This window comes from Phalaenopsis equestris, unplaced genomic scaffold, assembly GCF_001263595.1.
Source record: "Phalaenopsis equestris unplaced genomic scaffold, ASM126359v1 Scaffold000255, whole genome shotgun sequence".
NCBI lineage: Eukaryota > Viridiplantae > Streptophyta > Magnoliopsida > Asparagales > Orchidaceae > Phalaenopsis > Phalaenopsis equestris.
Window position 1 is genome coordinate 417,809 of NW_018164697.1, and position 15,100 is coordinate 432,908.

General features: G+C 32.3%; 1 protein-coding gene across 1 annotated transcript in view; it reads right to left on the reverse strand.

Moving 5' to 3' along the window:
• Window positions 1-14,752, reverse strand: part of LOC110024361 (uncharacterized WD repeat-containing protein C2A9.03-like) — a 20,517-nt gene extending 5,765 nt beyond the window's left edge. Inside the window, exons 1-5 of the mRNA XM_020724281.1 lie at window positions 14,464-14,752; window positions 6,497-6,641; window positions 5,941-6,108; window positions 5,782-5,868; window positions 629-763 (exon numbers count right to left, since the gene is read on the reverse strand). Coding sequence (XP_020579940.1) covers window positions 629-763; window positions 5,782-5,868; window positions 5,941-6,108; window positions 6,497-6,604 — 498 coding nt within the window. The 5' untranslated portion in view covers window positions 6,605-6,641; window positions 14,464-14,752. The remainder of the gene's footprint in view (window positions 1-628; window positions 764-5,781; window positions 5,869-5,940; window positions 6,109-6,496; window positions 6,642-14,463) is intronic.
• Between the last annotated feature and the right edge of the window lie 348 nt (window positions 14,753-15,100).

Below are 15,100 nucleotides of genomic sequence, written 5' to 3' on the forward strand. Positions count from 1 at the left end.
TGGGCTTTTTCTCTTGTTTTATCCACGAGAAGAATATCATCAGCAAAAAGCATACACCAAGGTACATCCTCTTGTAGATGTCCAGTAAGACCATCCATAACTAAAGCAAAAAGATATGGGCTTAAAGTCGATCCCTGATGTAAACCAACAGAAATAGGAAAATATTTTGTCAATCCTCCTTCAGTTTGAACACAAGTAACAGCTCTAGTATACATATCTTTAATGACTTGAATATAAGTCATATCAACACATTTCTTCTTGAGAACTCTCCAAAGGATATCTCTTGGAACCTTATCGTAAGCTTTTTCTAAATCAATAAAAATCAAATGTAGATTCTCATTATTATCTCTGAACTTCTCCATCAAACCTCTCAGTAAATGTATAGCTTCCATAGTAGACCTGTTCGGCATAAATCCAAATTGATTATGAGAAATTTTTGTGATGCGTCTTAACCTATGTTCAATTACCCTCTCCCATAATTTTAAAGTATGACACATCAACTTAATTCCTCTAAAAGTAGGTACGATAACCAAAAATATTTTAATTCAAATCAAAACATAAAAAAATTAAAATAAAAATGATCAATAAAAAAATAAGATGCTGACATCATTTTTCATGGAAGGATCACCTCTGATGGCGCAATGTGACCTGAAACGTCTAACACTTCAGACTTTTGCCGAGTAAGAGCCGACCAATGGAAGACAGAGTAATTTGACATAAGGTAGACATCATGCTTTGATGTAGCCCAAACCAAATTTCTTAGCTGTAGCAACAAAAAAAAAAAACTTGATTGCGAAAGTACCAAAAGAAACAACAAAATTATTTTAATTCCTAACAATAAATATCAGACAGATAAATTTACTGCATTATTTGTAAGGGAACATCAATCACAAGCTGTCTAAGTACATGGAATAAGAAGTCCTTGACCTTTACAGTACTCAAATTATATAAAAGAGAAGAAAACATAATCTAAGAAACCTTCAATTAGCACAAATAATCTACAACAGAGCAACAAAATTTATATAGATGTAACAATGATTATTTTATATAAACTCAAATTATTGGTGCCGTGGAAAGATGACATTTCCATAATCCTGCATATGCAAAATTGATAAAAATGATTTGACATCTGAATTTCTTTTAGTTAATTACGAACCACTCATGTGACACTTGTTTGTAAGGGCTATGATGGTTCAATTAAGGAACCTCTTATCATCATTAAATGTTAAAGGATAACTCCACTTTGTATTGCAGCACCCGTGAGATGAGATTGCTCATGAGTTCCAAGGATGTTTCAATGGGGTCACCTGTGAATCTTTAAGAATACAAAAAATTACTCCTCACAAGACTAGTATAGGTTGGATCTTCTCCAACCACAATCATTACAATGATCTTAAAATGAATGTTCTAACGGGACAGTATGTCAAATCAAATCTCTAATAAGCACATTGTTTTAATCATAGCCAAGCAGACCTTTTTTTCAAATTCAGCAATGTAGCATAAGGAATATAATTTGCTACAAATGGGAGGGAAACCATTATCAAAACCATGGGTTATTGTTTGTTGTGAATATCTCAACTTAGGAGTTGTGGAGGTTGGATATCATGTGCAGGCTTCTTCTTTTAAATTGATTCCAAATAACACTAAAATCTCATCCTAAAAGGGCTATAGTTAAAAGAAGAAGAGGGTCTTTAGAGAGCATCAAGATGGGTTGATAATCTAAATTGCACTCTCATTGTTCATGATAAAATGGGATTTAATGTAAAGTGATTAATGGATGTGGTGGTGTTTGAGGTGGAGATTGGTGGTGTCATTTTTTTTTATTTGGAGATAGAAGATGTGGGTGAAAGTATTAAAAGAGTAATTTGAGGGCTTATAGCCTTAAAGAAGTAATACATCCCTCAAGATATATAAACTTATGAACTATGAATGTAAGATAATAGAAATGATGGGATTGATTGGTGATTTTGGTCGAACTAAAATTGTCATATCATTACAAGATGTTACATGAATAGACATTTGCTATAAGAGAGATCAATAATTGTCAAATGCTAGAGTTTTACTAGAGTTTTACTCCTCAAATATTGACCAGGTTGATAATAATTTAATGGAGTTGGAAACACACGATGTTGAGGCCTTGAATAAAAAAGCTTGTAGATGTTAAAATATATTGATTGAATCTCATTCTGTTGATCCTTTGAAATTTAACCATCATTGTGTGTTGATGGAAAAATATTGGAAGTAAAACATTTAACTATTTACATCTTTGACCAAGTGTTAACATGGCTAGAAAAAAATAGGTCACATGTGGTGGCACAAGGGATTAGGGATTTGTTGAACAAATAGTAAACAACTTGCATAAATAAATAAATAGTAACTTAGAAATAATATATGACTTGTCTCTATCATATATAAAATTATGATTTTCAAGCGAACTGACACATGATATTAATTTCAAAATAGTGGATAATAACTATAGTTGGATACTCGCATGAAATTTAAAACTTCTAAATAAAAATTAAGGCTCACATATCACTTAAATATAAGACATTGTAAATAATTATATCAAAACTTTTTTATCTATTTCAAGGTTTGTGTGAAAGATTTTGTTATTTGTAGTAAGCATCTTATTGATTTTCATGTTGTTCGCTTAATATCAAAAAATTTAAGTATCTTATTATCTGCAAATTTTTTGGACGAAAAATAATGATTTGTTCATGATTATCCGTCATTGTTGAAAGTGAAGGAAAAAAAAATTGGCTAACTTTTAGAGATTAACCCCTTAAGTTTTATTTAAGATATAGAAGAAGAATTTTGTGAAGTCATCGAGAATGTTTTTCTATATGCTAAGCATTTTTTAGAGAATTTGATTGATTCATTTGGTTATAAGATTAACCCCTTAACTTTTATTTAAGATATAGAAGAAGAATTTTGAGAAGTCATCGAGAATGTTTTTCTATATGCTAAGCATGGAATTTGCATGTGATAACTATGGATATTAAGAAATATTACCATTGTCAATATTGTCAAAAGATTCAGAGCACCTCTTTGCAGCTACAAATATATATACTAGGTATGAGTTTGAAAATAAAATACTTGAATTGTTGAATATTAACTTGTATCTTCATTCATATTTTCTCAATCTATCATATAACTGGTCAAAATGAGATTTATTGTCTAAGATTAAGAAATACTATAATAAGTATATTATGGTCGAATAGATCCATTCATAGATTAGAGAAATTGGATCTAAACAAGTGGTTGAATCGGAAGATATGATTAGAGGAATGATAATAAAGCAAAGAGCTAAACAAAAAATAAACTTATCAATATAAAGAGAACTAATTTTATCTGATGAAAAGTACACTAGAGAAAGAATAATTAGTTGTGATCATTATATTATCAGACAATCAATAAAATATACGGCAGAAGTTTAAAGACATCATGGAAGGCACAAAGTTGATATTGAGAGTAGACAGTGCAAGTTTAGATACTAGCAAATATCTAGGCTGTTATGTATTTATGTAGCTATGTTTATAGGTGCAAGAAGCAACTATTGTGACACATATATAGATCATTAGATAAATTTATATTTTTTTGCTAACACCCTGATTTTTGACACTAATGAAGTTGTCTTTAATGCGAATATTGACTAGCTTATGAAGACGGTATCTCCACTAGAAGAAATAGTGAATATCACCCTTGATATAATAAAAGCTTGCATTTCACTGCTTTTTCTCTAGTAGAGTGGAGATAGCACATTCATATATCAATCGATGCCTGTATTAAAAACAACTTCATTAGTATCAAATGATTGGGGTGTTGATAAAAAATATAAATTTGTCTAAAGATGTAATAAGAATCCTCTGCATATACATGTTATATGTAGATGTTCATTTGCACCTGTAAAAATAATTGTATAAATGATACGCATATACATGTTATATGTGGATGTTCATTTGCACCTGTAAAAATAATTGTATAAATACATGATAGCATAAATATTTGTAAGTATCTGCAACTACAATCTAGTCTCAATATCAATCTAGTATCTTTCATGATAACCTTCAACCTTTGTTGTGAACTTTGTTTATTGTCTGATGATAAAATTATCGTTTTAATTATTATTTCGCTAATAAACTCCCCATCAAATAAAACTAATTCTCTCTCCTCCTTGATAAATTCATTTTTTGTTCAGTTCCTTGTTCATTAACATTCATCTAATCATGTCTACCAAATCAACTATAGGTTTAGATCTAGTTTCTCTAATCTATGAATTGAATAATTCGATCATAATATATGTATCTTATTAATTTTTAATGCTAGGTGAAAATTTATATTTGGACAATTTAAATGATGGATTGAGAAGATATAAATGAAAATATGTGCTAACATTTAACAGTTCAAACATCTTTAAACTCATGCAATTGAGTATACATTTGAAACTATCTAAAAAATGTTAAAAATCTCCTTACTATCTTGACAATAGTAATCTTTCTTAGTATTCTTCTAGAAGTGATGTCGCATGCAAACTATATACTCTCAACAAGTGAGAAAACATTCCCAATGGCTTCACATGATCATTTTTTCTCTATATCTGAAAATAAAAACTAAGAATATGATAATCAAAACCAAATTCTCTAAAAACGATTGTCATGTTGTTTTAGATTCACTTTCAATAATAGCAAAGACAATCATGACTAAATCAATATTCTCATTCAAAGAATATGCAAATAGTAAAAAACTTAAATAATTTGATTTTAAGTGATTAGTATTGATACCAATAAGATGCCTATAACCAATAGCAAAAAGTTCCACACAAAGCTTGAAATTGATAAAAAATATTTTAATAGAAATATCTACGCCGTCCTTGGTATAAGTAATCTGTGAGAATTTTTATTTAGAAGTTTCAACTTTAATACGGGTTTCCATCTATAGTTATCATGCATTGCTTCAGAATTAATATCAATTGTCAACTCTCTTAAATATCATAATTTCATATATGACAGAGACAAGTCATATGTCATTTTTAACTTGCTATGTATTTATTTATTTTGATAATATATCCAATTGTTTATGCACCAAATCATGAATCTTTTGTGACAACCAATTATATGTGGTTTGCTTGTTTCCAGTTTTCTTAACACCTAGCAAAAATATAAATCTTCATAATTTTTTTACCTCAAATGTTTCTCTATTTTCACACAAGATGCCCTAATTCGCCAGGGAAATCCTTGGTGTGAGAATGTTAAAATTACTCTTTTTATGTACTTGCTTTAATCTGCACCCCAAAATTCTCTACAATAACTTTGATAAGAAAAAAATACTAAATTTAAAAAAAAAAATCAACATAATAAGTTTCAATCGATATAGTTTTAACATCTGTAACTGCTTATTTAAAGCCCTAATATTGTGACCACAAAATTGTTATCAACCCCATCAATATTTGAGGAGTAAAGCCGTAGCATTTAACAGTCATTGCTTTCTCCTCCATCTAACATTCATTCAATTTCTATTATATCTTGTAATGAAATAACAATCTCTATTCAAACACAATCACCAAACTGTCCAAACATTTCTAACATCTTACATTCAGAATTCATAAGCTTATGTTTCTTGGGGGATGTACCATGAAGGTAATAATATAACTCATAACAATAACCTTATATTCACAGGCAAAAACTGTAATCAAAGTGTCATCTAAAAGTAAAAAAAAAAAAAAACAAATTATTGATGGAAAACACAATGAAGATTCCTAATTTAGACATGACTTTTTATTACCTGAAAATGAAGAATAGTCGATTTAGCAGACCTTGTATTGCGCCAAAACTCATAATACATCTTCCCTTTCTCTGTTGGCTTGCATCCCTTTGTACAACAACAGTTAAGTTCAGACAAGCAAAACAAAAATAAAAAACACAGAATGTCTTCTGAGAGTACCTTCGCTGAAGATTCCCCAGAATTGGTAACATTCTCATAATTTTTATACTGTTCTAGTCTAGTCTTTCTGTACTTGGCCCTCGTGATACTTAGCCTATCCCAGGGAATCCCTTGTAAGTCCTTTCCTTTCCTTGCTTGTGCTGACGAAGTATCTGTTATTCTACCATTCTGCATGAAAATCTTGTTAGAAGTATAAATAAAATTTTAAGAAAAATATTTGGAAAAACTGCCAAGTTCTCAAAACAAGTATGTATCAGCAAGAAAATAAAAGGGGCATTTACATACATACCACCCAATTCCTATGTATTTACCTATCCAACACTTAAACTTTGCTTTTTACATTTGTAACATTCAAAACTTTCATATCATATCAAAAATACCACCATTTAAACTTTTAAAAAGTGAAATACATCTTTTCATGCATAGGCAAGGTGGTATGTATGTAAAATTTGAAGTTTGGTAACATAAGAATTGAGTGGTATTTATGTAAATCTTTCAAAATAAAAGGATGGAGCTGGCTTTCAAAGAGAAAGATGTCTTCAAGAAATTATCGTACAATATGTACATATTCATCATCATCAGATTCTGAGTGTCCCATCCCTATTCCAAGAAATTCTTCTTCCAAGTCATCCTCCACATCATTCATTCCATAATCATGTTCCATTCCTTCAATGTGGAAGTCAGATATGTTCCACTGCAGCCTGTGCAACAATAAAAGAAAAAGTCACAGATATCAATCGGTAAGAAGTACAAAGGTAACAGGCAGAAATGTAATTTAATGACATCGAGAAAGAATTAAATATTCCTAAAATTTACCCTGCAGTTCTGAAGTTAATATGTTAAACTAGACTTCCTGATACAAAAACTAGGAAAGAAATTAGCGGAAACACACAAACAAACTTCATTAATACCGCATTAGGGTTACAACGCGGCTCAAATGGAAAAGGAAATACAATAGAAAAGAAATGTACAAAAAACCTAATTATTTCATTCATAACCTAAACTTAATAGGTTACAGCTGTTTACAAATAAACCCACAAATAATCCTTTTTACACATAACTCTCAACACTTCCCCTCAAGATGGGCAAAAGATATCCACTGAGCCCGTCTCGTCACATAATCCAAACAACTCCAATGAACTAAGTCCTTCAACGAGGCAATCAGCCAGTTGCTCTTCAGTAGTTACATGGCTTAGTTCCAGTAGTCCGTTATTCGGCTTTTCCATTATGAAGAACCTATCAATCTCCACATGTTTGGTTCTATCGTGTTGTGCAAGGTTGTTGGCAATGTTGATTGCTAACTTGTTATCGTAGCAATACTTCATTTGAGTTCCCTGGTCCACCTCGAGTTCTGCCAAAAAGGCTCTCAGCCACATCATCTCCGCAACCCCTAATGCCATGGTCATATACTCTGGCCCTGTTGTTGATCTTGCTACCACCGACAGTTTCTTGCTCTTCCAAGAGACCAAGTTGCCCCTTACAAACATGCAGTATCTAGATAAATTGTTTGTAATCTGCACAACTTGCCCAGTCAGAGTCACAAAAGCCTTAAATGTTTAAATGTCCATTCTTCATGAAGACCAGCCCCTTCCCTGGTACACTTTTCAAGTATCTCAGGATCTAATACGCTGCATCCTTATAACCCTTGTATCATGCATGTAGCAGTTCACCACACTTACTGCAGAAGAGATATCGGGTCTGGTGTGGCACAGATAAATCAGGCAGCCCACCAGTCTGTATCATGCATGTAGCAGTTCACCACACTTATTGCAGAAGAGATATCGGGTCGGGTGTGGCACAGATAAATCAGGCAGCCCACCAGTCTCTGGTATATCTCATGATCAACAGGTTCTTCTGTCTCTGCACTCAGCTTGACCTTCTGATCAATTGGAGAGATTACATGTTTGCGTCCTAGCATACATGTTTATGTAAGGAGATTTAGTACATATTTTCTCTGGGATAAGATCATCCCCTCAGGTCCACGAATCACTTCAATCAAAAGAAAATATCAAATTGTCCTAGATCCTTTACCTCGAATTGATTACCCAAGCTTCCCTTTAAATGAGCAATCTCTGTCTCATCGTCACCGGAGATAATTATGTCATCTACATATATAACAAGTATGGTAGTGTGACGTTCATATCGTCAAAAAAACACTGCGTGGTCTGCATTGATCTGTTGATCTCATGTTAAAAATTGTCATTCTAAATTTGTCAAACTAGGCTTGAGGAGACTGCTTCAAGCCATATAGTGACTTCGTGAGCCTACACACATTGTCAATTGTTTGTGATGTACTGATTCTTGGTGGTATATCCATATATACCTCCTCGAGTGGCTCCTCATGAAAAAAAGCATTTTTCACATCATGTTTGTGTAACCTCGATCCATCATTCACTGTCAGAGAAACTAGTGTCCTTATCGTGCTCATATTTGCTACTGGTGCAAAGGTTTCGTCGCAGTCAATGTCATAGGTTTGACTGTACCCTTTTGTCATTAATCAAGTTTTATACCTTTAAACATTCCCTCTGGAGTTTGTTTCACTGTGAAGATTCACTTGCACCCAATTGTTTTTCCCCACTGGTAGTGGTACGATTTTTCATGTTCGGTTTTTATCAAGAGCCCCACGCTCTTCATGCATCGCCGCTTTCCACTTGGGACCATCTTTAGCAACCTACCAACACTTGGATATATAAACAAAGTCCAATGATGCAATGAATGTTCCATGAAAAAGTGAGATGTTAGAATAAGAGAAAAAGTTAGCAATGGTTTTTTCCACACTGGTAATGGTACGATTTTTCATGTTCGATTTTTATCAAGAGCCCCACGCTCCTCATGCATCTCCGCTTTCCACTTGGGATCATCTTTAGCAACCTACCAACACTTGGATATATAAACAGTGAGATGTTAGAATAAGAGAAAAAGTTAGCAATGTCAAGCTCCCACCCAAAGCGATCAGGAGGATTGTTGGCATTCATTTTTATGCAACATACACGGGACATCCTCGTCGAGTGCCACGGCACTATAGTTGGGTTCTACACCATCAAAGTTGGGCTCCGAGTTGAGCATTATCAAGCCGGTATTGCTTCTAGTATCCTCCAGGACTAGGTTAATGAAATTAATCTTCGATCATGGCTATTGCTTTTTATGTGCAAACTGTCCAGCCACTCCTATGGCATGCCACTCTTTGATGAAAATTGCAGAGAGAAAAATCAATGATAAAAAAATGAGCCCCACAAAAAAGTAAATATTTTGTTATAGAAGTCAAAGTTAAGTAAAGGTTCCTCTTGTCATGAACTCGTACATTCAAGGATCGATACGGTAGTCAGAATATTATATATCATCTTATCAAACTAAGAAGATTTTATTTCATTATCTATAAAAAAGTGGGTATTCTACTAAGTGCTTTAACCACTTTATTTTCAATAAAATCTTTATGTTTGAGGACAAATGTATACCCTTGAAAAAAATTGTAACTACTTAGCATATATAAATTTCAATTTGTTCAAAGCATTCAAATATATGAGAGTGACGAGATTCAAAAAGAGGAAAAAATCTATAAATATATATATAAGATAATGATGCTAATCCGCAAAAAAAATCATTCATTGAACAGGTGATGTTGATGTAAATTATTCAACTTCTTGCTTAGGTAAATAATAACATGTTCCTCCTACTTAGGGACAACTCCAATGCCAACACTAGAATCACAAAAAATACCTAAAAAATTTTGCTAAATTCAGGTAATCTCAGCATAAGTGAGATACTCAAAAGTCCCTTAAATTTGGCAAAAGCTCTTGACACAATTGTGGTCCATCTAAAATCACCCTTTTTAGGCCAAAGGCCTTCCATGGATAAAGATACTTTTGCTTAAGAAGAGCTTCCCTATATCTCATCACATAGCAGCAAGCCAAATCATTGAATTCATTCATTGAGTAAAAAGAGCAAAAATGACACATGAAATGTGTTGGTAAGAAAATATCTCAAAAGAAACCCAAAAAAACTAAATTTAAAGATCAAAAGTCAAGAAGTTGATAAAATTAATGCCATTTCATTAAATCACACTTAGCATGAATTATGAAGGACATCAGACAAATTTGTTGAAAGTTTTCATACTTCTGTTTTTCTCAATTTTATAAAACAAAAGGAGAATTAGAAAATAAATATAAATGTATATCCTCCCAAGTCAAGTGCACCACACTAATAAATGAAACAAAATAGTCTTAGAGACTAATAAATGCAGAATTTATCCAAAACAGGCCAAAATTGAAAGTTGCTCATTGAAGATCTCCAAAGCATCAAGTTAGAAAAAAGAAATTTGATCCACCAGAATTGGCAACTCAATATTCAACTATGAAATACCGCTAAATCACACCTACAAAATAATACCATCGAAGAAATACTTACCAAACAGTTAATTAAAGCTATTCACTTGCAATGCTCAACGAAAAAGTTAGTTTTTTACCCATGCACAACGATCATTCAAAGCATTTATAATAAACGAGACAATTGCTCAATCGCCACATTACCAACAACAGCTCCTATCTGATTACCTTAGTGATGGTTTATAGCTTATGAGGCCATTATATAATGTCAACTTTGGCCCTCGCCTATAAATAGAAAATCAAGTAGCAAGCACCTGCATGCAAGATCAGGGGGAATACATGGCATTTCTCTAGGAATCCCAACCCTTTTATTTTTTTCTCTAAATGTGTTTTTCTCAATTTGATATAGTTCAGCCTTCTTAGCGTAAGGTGAAAACAAGACCTAATCAAATCTCAGCGGCTAAGAACTGTTGAATTCACCAAAATCATATATGAACTTAAAGTCATACATCAAAAATCTCTAAAATACCAAGTTGCCAAAGTGCTTAATCCATGAGATTTGGCCCTTGGTACTTAGCAAACAAATTTGACTACTAATTTATAAAGCATTTTCACCCAAGAAGTACTCAACAAGAAACCAATTAAAATGCAGTCAACTAAAGTACTCATCACCAAAACTCATTTTCTCTTGTTTTCTTCTTGTTTTCTTATTTTCTTACAGAAAACCATGTATGAGAGAGAAATCAAGTGCTGTAGAGAAAAGGAGAACCTCCATTGTAAGTTATTTTTACTTGGTAATGCTACTTGCATCATTATAATTTATGGATTTCCTAGTGTCATCTCTTTTTTCTATGAATAGCTAAATCTTTTTCGTGCCTTTGTGATATAGGGATGTTGGTTTTTCGATCATTTTCTTGCATATTTTCCCCTTAACGTTTTCTGAGTTTTTCATGTATATTAATTCTCATCAACCCCAAGTTATTATTACTTCAAGCATTCAGATTAAAGAACTTGGCCAATTGGTCATCACAAAACTGACCATGGCTTAAAAACAATTACCTTCACGTGGTTCATGGCCTCTGAGGTAATTATGTAGTGTCCACCTTGACCCTTACCTATAAGTAGAAAGTCAAATGGCAGGAATGAGCTCGCAAAACTTCAGGGGATGATTATGGAGTATTTTACAAAAAATTATTAAAGTGTGTTAGTTATAAGAAACTTATTAGTTGAAATTTTTAAAAATAAAATGATTATAACAATTGCAGCAGTTTTTTAAGAATCTACTTTCCCTGCAGTATTCTACAATAGCTTTTATGGGCAATTGCAAACAACCCAAACAGACCGAAGTCTAAAGTTGGGTTTGACTTTGCCTCAACCAAACCAATTTAAATACAACAAAATATTTATAAAGAATCGTGGAATTATGTTTCTTATAATTACAGAGTATAAATTTATAAATACAACCCCACACAAGAAAGCATGTATTTAGGAAATAAATTGAAAAAATGACTAGAACAACACCAAGAGAATTTATATGCATTATTAAGTGAAACTTAGACATGATGAATGTGTTTTTAATGGTTGGATGAGAAACAAGAAAATTAAGCTTCAAAAACAAAAACAATAAAAAAAGTTCAGTGGGCTGTTAAAATGACAACTCCAAATATTACATTCTGCTCATTTGTGCTTGACACGCCTCATAGTGCCTAGTAATGTACTTGTGCAATATACACATGTTATTAAGGCTGTCAAAAAAGTTTGTTGTTTGAGAACAACTAATGTACGGCTCCTTAAGTAGTTTGTATTTGAATCATCATTAAGTAAGCGAGCCAAACACCAATAATTTTTTCAAGCTCAAATTATAAACGAGTCGAAAATGAACAACCCTTTGTTCGATCGTACTCGGCTGATTTTAACTCAAAATAAGAAAATTATATATAATATTTATATAATAATATATTTCACTGCAACTCGTGTGATCATCTCATTTTGTGCTTTTTATGACATGAGAATGGTGTAAATTCGAATCATACATCTATTTTCTAATTAATTTAAGTGAATCAATTTCAAATCGTACACCATCAAGTATTTGTAAATCGAGTCAAACATGAACACAATGTTTAAGAACAATTTTGAACAAAATTAATCTCAAACGAGTCGAACACAAGCCAAGCATGAGTTCGCTCGAGCTCGGCTCACTTACAACCCTACTCGGTATGCAAAGTAGTAGAAAAGTATTATTTCCTACACCTTAAAATCATTTCAAAGAGGTAAATTGATGGGCCTTGCACATGTGGGAAGAAGCACAAAATAAACAAATGTATAGAGCAAAGTAGATATGAAATATTAAATTCCAAACTGAAAACAAAACCAACAAATGGTGAGATATGTGTGTATGTTGATTTTAACGAAGCACCCACATCATAGAGTATAGTTTGAATATGTTTATTTCAATTCAGTTTTCTTCTATTAATTTTTTTTGCATCCTAAGATGACTTGGGCTTTCATTTCATGAAATAATTCTTTTTGGTTTGGATTGGATTATGACAATCCCCAAGCAAATATAAAATGTTCATTTTCTCAAACATTAAACCAAGTCCTAAATAAGGAATAAAAAAATATATTTGATGACCATTGAAACCTAAAGTAATCATAAGAAACTTATTATATCAATCTATTTTCAGCATTTCTCTTCATTGAGACATCTCCCCCTTGTATGTCCCAACCCCATGTTGTTGATGGTGGCATTTCCTCTCTGAAAAATGAGAGCACTCATGACTTCACATGCACAAGCAAGAACAAAGTTATCATGTACTAAGTAAACTAGATTGTTGTCAACTAAAAATGATCGATCAATTCTTGTCAAATAATTTTAAGATTTAAGCTTCTCCTACGGATCTTTCATTGAATAATTTAATAAAATTTAAGCCCAAAGTTTTAGGCTAAATATTGTATCACAATTTTTTAAGTCTAAAAAATTCTACAACTTATCTAACGGTTCTGTTTGGGGCAGCTACAGATGTTTGAAGAAATAATTGTAAATTTGTTGTAGAAAAAATTACTTTTTAAAAAGTTGGGGTGACTAGTACAAATATTTATTTTCAAAAAGTCAGACTACAACTTTCAGTTAGTCATGACAATTTAATAGCTCGGGTTGAAAAAACAGCTTTCAACCATATAAATTTTTAAAAAAATGCAAGAAAGCAATCTCCAAACAAAACTATGGTGGCGGCCTGAAAAGATAAGCTGACAGAAAGCTATCTCAAACATACCCTAAATCTCATTTTTCTCTGATTATTGGATAAATCTTGGATTAAGTAAATCCTATGAGACGTAGGATTTAAAAGATTCACACCAATTCACTCAATGTGCCTCTTTTCCTTCTTTAAATCAAAATTATAGAAACAAAAATTCCAAATACTTCATTAAAATTTAAACAGATTTAACATCTATCATAACAAATAATTTTAAAGATTTAACTTCGCCAGAATTTACTAAATACAAATTTAGTAGATTTACAAAATACAATTTCAATTAATTCCTATTTGTTGCCAAACAGGCCCTTAAATTAAACGATCAAGACTGATGTGGTTGTGTTCTGAAGTCATCTCATACAAAAATTGTCATTTGTTTATGACAAAAAGAAACACATTATGGAGTTACGCAAAGCACAAAAGATAGATAACAGAAAGCAGATATCCACCGAGTTCAATAAACCACTATAGTCATGTCAAAATTCATTAAAATTAAATAAATAAATAGTAATAATAGTTTTTTAAACTCAGATTTACAGAAATCCCGCATAAAATCAGTCCAACCCACTCAAAACCTAAAATAAAACGAGCAGGAGATCCTTCCCTATCAAACCAAGAAAGCATTCATGTCCCAATATCCCTCTCAGATCCAAGGATGACAATGAAACGCGGAAAGAGAATTACAAAAACGAATACACACATACAAAGTCAGAAATCATCTACACATAGAAACAAGAACAACCTGAACATCCAAAACAGTTTCTTCCCTAATATTATTTCAAATGTTTTCACCCCCAAAAAAAAGACTAACGTCTAACCTAGCAACAGAAACAATTTCAAATTGCGGAGGTAAGAAACCTAGACCAATAAAATACAAACACGCACCTCAGAACGGAATCACCGACAAGTTCTGAACCAAGATCGAACTATGAGAGTATGGCACTTACTGTTGAATTAAGTCAGTAACGAATCGAAACCAAGTCCGATCTTCATCAAATCTAAATAAAAAATTTCCAGACTCTAATCCCACAGCTTTCGCCTAAATTGAAAGACGCAACCATCGATTCAGAGCGTGCTGAGCATTGAAATTCCTACTTTCGTCTTCCCCCTCCTCCTTCTCTTTCAATCTTCCATTCCCCAGAAATCAAATTCCTCTCTCTTCCAATGCCTCGCGGCTCCGCCCACCTCTTCTTCGTCCTCCAAATTTTATATAATTTTCCTCACACCATTTTCTCCAATTTGAGCCAAAAAAAAAAAAAAATCAAATCGGTGCAGAGAACATCATTTTCAACAACATTATTACGTTAGAAGATTTATGAAAGAGACATTTTTCTTCAGATTGAAAAAATTAGATAATTCTGCAAATCAAATCGGTACACAGAACATCATTTTCAACAACATTATTACATTAGACGATTTATGAAAGAAACATTTTTCTTCAGATTGAAAAAATTAGATAATTCTTGCAAAATGATATTTACAATTATTGTCATTTGTGATTTGACTTTCTATAAAATTTAGATTGAAATTGTAATTTATTATTTCAAGTGTGTCAATATCAAACATTTAAAAAGTTACATCACC